Consider the following 6,273-nt stretch of genomic DNA (forward strand, 5'->3'; position numbering starts at 1 on the left):
CTCAAGGATAATGATGATAACGATGATGATAGAAATTACTGTAATATTATTGATAATATTTTAGTTCCAATGCGAAGATGATTTTTGGAAAAGAGCCCCCTTTCCTCTCCAAATTAGTTGCAACACAAGATATACCAAAGGTGAGAAACTTTATATTAAGATTAAATATTTTTATTATTACAAACCATCTTGAAAACCCAGCTAAGAACATTCCCGTGGTTCTACTGAGTTCATGAGTCAAAATTTGAGGCAAATCGGTCAAGGGATTTAAGATTTATGATTGGACATACAAAGAAACAGACGAACAAACAGAGATTACTACTTAATTAGCACGTTAAGCTATTCTTTCATTTTAGTTTGAAATCTTGAAGTTTTCAATCCCACCTCTAAATAAAGAAAGTTGAGAAATCTGTGTAAACTACCAGTTTACTTTTCTCCCTTTAAATAAGAAATAGAGGAGTTCTGGAATTGCAAAGTTCTACCAGTAAAATTTATCTTTATATTTTTCTCTACACTGCATGCACTGCGTTCTTAATTTCGGCATGTTCGTAATAATATAACAGTAAACTAACCAGGAGGAGAAGATCAAATTTATACCCCATTATTGGTATAATATTGTGACCTTGTAGCTTCCCCAGTTTTATTTTATGCCATGGTATGAAATATATCATAAATATAAGACATTTAAAACATTTTAGTTCTTTTTAACAGCTCTTTAAGAAAGAGAAGTTATGATTGAAAACATGTAAGATTTCAATCTTACGTGCAAAATTTACTTTAATTTGACGTGAAGTAATTGTTCAGGGCGTTGAGATCACAACCAGTTATCTGGACCCTCTACTCTGTACACTAAAGAGAAAACAATTACTTAGCGTGGGTTGGTAAGCAACACTTGCACACACTGGACTCAGCTCAAACTGCTGGCTAACGGATCATTGTTTGTAAATCCTTGATCCTTAATCAACAAAGCTTGATTTTCATGATCCATAATCAAAACGATTTCTCTTCTATGATCCTTCATCAAGAAAGCTGGCTGCTCCCTTATCCCTCACCAAAGCTTTCTCTTCCCTGATACTTAATCTGAAAATCTTTCTTTTCCCTGATTCTTAATCAGGAAATCTTGCTCTTCCGTGATCCTTTATCAGGAAATCTTGCTCTTTCCTGATCCATATAAAGAATGCTGATTCATCCCTGATCTCTAATCAAGAAATCTTGTCATTTCCTAACCCCTAAATAAGATAGCTTACCCTCCTAATCCCTAATCAAGAATCCAGATTGTTTCTTACCTACAGGGTTACCCACAAAGGATGAGACTTTAGAGACAACTGTTGTGAGTTTATACAATATGATTCTTTGTATTCATGACTCCCTGCAACTGTAAACTCCTTTCTTTCTTTGTCGAATAATTAAAAAAGCCATTAAAATACTATATTTAAGACAGAAGATTTAATTTAAACTTGTGATCTTCATATTTTAAGAGTTTCTGGTGACCTTTTCAGTCTCATCTTTTATGGGTAACCCTGTATATGTGGTGTTTTTTATGATTTCCCGATGTTCCTTCCAGATTTCTTACAGTGTGGTGTTTTACTGATTCAAAACGGGACAACAAGTTATTTGTTGTAAATCGCGACAGAAAATTAGAATTTTAATAGTGCATGCAGCCAGGACTCCAGGAGTACCTTTAACCAGTATTTGTTGTATTTATTATTATATATAAATATATCTTTATGTAATTTATGTTATGCTTAATTTTACAGTTTTTCTTTATTGTCCGTTGTTTTTTTAAGGGATAATTATCGATAACACTATTATGAGACAGTCGTCTTTGAATGATCTACGACAATTTTTCTAGTGTCATTTTTCCAAGTTTCATGTAAATTTAGCTTTTGCTATTTTTTCTATACGTAATTTTTTGCCATGTGACATCCTTAATCTAGCCTCAGCGCTCGAGGCCCCTCCTAAGTAGCCAGCGGCAACTCAGAATGCCTGAATAATTTGATGGGGATATGTTTCATATACGTAAAAAGTCGTATTTAACAAATTTCGTTTTCCAGATGTATAATGTATATAGCAAAAATGACGCTAGAGAAAGTTTCATTTTTAAGACTTATTATGCATTTTCGCATGATTGTAAATTGTAAAACCTAAATGTTTGTGAATGATAATCTTCAGATCTACAGGGCTGGTAATATTAATATCATATTGTTCATTGCTATGCTTTCAAAACTAATGGTTTACATTGAATGTCGTCTTCTGTTTAAAAAGAATTATTTATCCTTTATTAATTTTTTTAAAGAAAATTTACAGGGTTATCCACAAAGAAAGAGACTTCAGAAACCAATGTACGGACTTTGTCTAATCTGTTTTCTTGAATTTAGGGTTTTTTATGTGCTTAATTATTTGATTAACAATCAAAAAATTAGACTGAATGCAGAAACCAATAATCAAGCTTTAAATCGTCATATTTTTAGAGTTTTGGGTCGTCTTTACTGCCTAATTCTTTATGAAGATCGACAAAATATAAAGCACAATTAAGCTCAAGAGATGGGTAATTAGGTGGATGGGACAAGTTAATTAAATCTTTGTTTAGATAATAAAACCTCCAGTTTACCAAAGAGTATCCAAACACATTTGATATTATCCCATCTTGATCTATATATATATATATAGTGAAAACGAGAGTATTTCAGAGGTGGCAAAGTTGTATACCTGCAATTCTGCATAAAATAAAGCCATGCAAATGGTTGATACGAAAAACGCGACGAAAAAGCATCATTTCTATTTGATATATACATCGAAAAAGAAGGAAAACATAAGGGCTATACTAAAACTAGAAACTATATACTACCACTGTTTAATGTCAATATTAATTTTCGGTCAATTTTCCACAACCAAGGTTTCATTCGATATATTTCAGGTTTACTTTTTTCTTCCTAGGCCTCACAGGCTCACACTTTTTCTTTTATACTCACTTATTTCAGTATAAGTCAAAAAATCAATTTCCTGGATCGATTTTTTAAAATTTTTGATTTTCACATTTTATTTTATTTTGTACAGAAATTATGAGAAAAGGGCAGATTTTCGTAATTTAAAAAAAAGTAAGCTGTCGGTTTGAGGTTTCTTTATAGGCCTAAATTTTGGATCAATGATAAATATTTTCTGGGCTAGAGCAATCTGAAAATAAAATCAGCATTAAAAAAATAAAATAAATACATCGTTTTTCCGTACAAACTTAGTCCAGTCGATAACAAATTTCTAAACTATTTCTTTTTTTGAAAATCAACCGGTATAATCCACAGCTCACTTGTTCATCAGAAACATTTACTTGTTCTAACCACTCTGGACAAAAGTGCTTCAACTTGTTTAGATTTTTAGCATGGATTAGTATCAACACAGATAAAACACTAGATGTCGTCTTTTCAAGATTTAGAAGTTTTTGTTCACAAAAAACCTAAGGCAGAAGCCCAAAGGAGTTACGCGCATTTGCGTAGAATTACAAGACAGAGAGAAAGCCTGTTCTACACCGCATGCGCGTAACTCCTTTGGGCTTTTGCCTCAGGGTTGTTGTGAACGAAAACCCCCTAAATCTTGAAAAAATGATTTTGATTTTTAGGGTTTTAGGAAATCCCATACAAGGCGATCGCTACTTAACAGTATATTTTTGTGAATTTACAATTACAATTTACAGGTTTGATTTAGGTGTTTTGAATGCCGTTGTAAACGCTGTGAAGATCCAACCGAACTAGGTACAAATCTCAATACCCTGCTCTGTCAACAATGTCGTCTTCAAGATGAAACCGGCTTTCTACTTCCAGAAGTAGTTCACAAACAAAATGGCGACTGGATCTGTAACAAGATGCACTACAGATATACCACAGGTTAGAGAACAGTTTTCTACAGATATACCACAGGTTAGAGATCAGTGTTCTACAGATATACCACAGGTTAGAGAACAGTGTTCTACAGATATACCACAGGTTAGAGAACAGTGTTCTACAGATATAACACAGGTTAGAGAACAGTGTTTTACAGATATACCACAGGTTTTCAGAACAGTTTTCTACAGATATACCACAGGTTAGAGAACAGTTTTCTACAGATATACCACAGACTGGAGAACAGTGTTCTATAGATATACCACAGGTTAGAGAACAGTAATCTACAGATATACCACAGGTTAGAGAACAGTGTTCTACAGATATTTCACAGGTTAGAGAACAGTGTTCTACAGATATACCGCAGGTTAGAAAACAGTGTTCTACAGATATACCACAGGTGAGAGAACAGTGTTCTCTACAGATATACCACAGGTTAGAGAACAGTGTTCTACAGATATACCACAGGTTAGAGAACAGTTTTCTACAGATATTTCACAGGTTAGAGAACAATGTTCTACAGATATAACACAGGTTAGAGAGCAGTTTTTTACAGATATACCACAGGTTAGAGAACATTGTTCTACCGATATACCACAGATTAGAGAGTTGATTTTTTCAGATATACCACAGGTTAGAGAACAGTATTCTACAGATATACCACAGGTTAGAGAACAGTGTTCTACAGATATTTCACAGGTTAGAGAACAGAGTTCTACAGATATACCACAGGTTAGAGAACAGAGTTCTACAGATATACCACAGGTTAGATAACAGCGTTCTACAGATAAACTACAGGTTAGATAAACATCTATATATCTACATGTCTACATGTCTTTATATCTATATATCGATATATCTATAAATCTATTGTATAGGAAGATATACAGCATGCTGTTGGATTACTTGAAATAAACTGTTTTGAACTACGCTCCTACGGGGATGCAGGATACAGAGGAATATTTGCAATTGGATCTTTAGCCTCACATTCATGCAATATTTAGAGTACCACTGTATTCTACCCCTACTATACTATCCAATATATTTAGAATACCACTGTATTCTACCCTTCTATACTATCACCCCCTGATCACTCTGTATTTAAAGTAGAAAAAACGACATAAAATTTATTTTATTGATTTATCGATTTATTGTATATTGTATGTTGTAGGGATATAAGAGCTGGAGAGATAATTTGCTGTGAGGAGCCATTAATAGTTGGTCCGAACCAGGTTAATAATTCGTGTATGGTTCATCCAAAATCAGAACATCTTTGTCAGTCGTATATTTCAAAACAATAACGAAGACAATTCTATCTCAATTTTAATTTTTGGCAAACTTTCCTACAGCAGTTGCACATAAATATGTAAACTAAGAGAAACTGTAAATATTTTTTCTTCTGCCATTTATTGTATTGAAATTAAATAAAAATTAAAAATTACGACAGATAAACTTTATTTTTTTATGATTAGTACATTTAACGTATTAATGCCGTAAAACAACAACATTTAAAAAAAACGAAGATTATTTTCACTTTGTTTTTGTCTAGTATTTTTTGGGAACAATTTGGGCTCTGTGCAGAATATAATTATATTATAAATAGAAATGAAAATTCTGATACATACTTTTTCATTTTTTTTTCTTGTAATTTCAGGAGACAAATCCAATATGCTTGGGATGCTTAGCAGAAATTGATACAAGGTAAAAATTTCTCCTCTGGTTTAAAACTAAAATGAAGGAAATTTTCTTTGTCTTTTACCTTAGAAACTTAGATTATTTACAATACAATTGTGGTTTCTCTATGCAAGGGAGTCGCGTATTTCTGCTACAAAGACAATGAAGGAAGGAAGCAGAACTAAACACTGTTTAATCTAGAAGAAATATGGTATCTTACACATTGTTGATAAAAAATCTACAGGGTACCATTGTCAATCGGAAATGCCAGTCAAGTGTAATTTTAAGTGAACCTGCATGCAACCATGGCAATGCTAGATTTACAACATTACCCTTGGAACATTTATTGAATCAATAATTTGGAAGATATTTTCTAGGTTTAAAAGTGTTTAATGATGATAATTACGCAAGCTATATTGTAGAGAATCGACATTTGAAAATAATAAGTGTTCAAAATTATTAACATTGATTTATAATTCATACTTAATCAGACAAACCTTGTAAGGGCATCGTTGTAAATCTGGCATTATCATCTTTGCCTTGAGGGTCACTTGAAATAACGCTTTTAGTCCCTCGCAGGGACTAAATAGATAAAATTCTGGATGTTCAGTTATGTTTGCTCTGGGTGTGGGTATCCTATGTGTGATGAAGAATGCTCTAGTTCTGCTTACCATACACAGGAATTTAAAACTTTAAAAGAGGACTTTTTTCTTAGCCCCACCCC

At 32.9% G+C, this 6,273-nt stretch overlaps 1 protein-coding gene across 1 annotated transcript in view; it reads left to right on the forward strand.

The window, feature by feature from the left end:
- LOC111703962 (protein msta) overlaps positions 1–1,737 on the forward strand; it is a gene marked incomplete in the record, with an annotated part of 6,687 nt that extends 4,950 nt beyond the window's left edge. The window contains 1 exon segment of the mRNA XM_023476059.1: positions 814–1,737. Within this exon segment, the coding sequence (XP_023331827.1) occupies positions 814–885 (72 nt within the window).
- Positions 1,738–6,273: the final 4,536 nt, after the last annotated feature.

This window comes from Eurytemora carolleeae, unplaced genomic scaffold, assembly GCF_000591075.1.
Source record: "Eurytemora carolleeae unplaced genomic scaffold, Eaff_2.0 scaffold419, whole genome shotgun sequence".
NCBI classification, from domain to species: Eukaryota; Metazoa; Arthropoda; class Copepoda; order Calanoida; family Temoridae; genus Eurytemora; species Eurytemora carolleeae.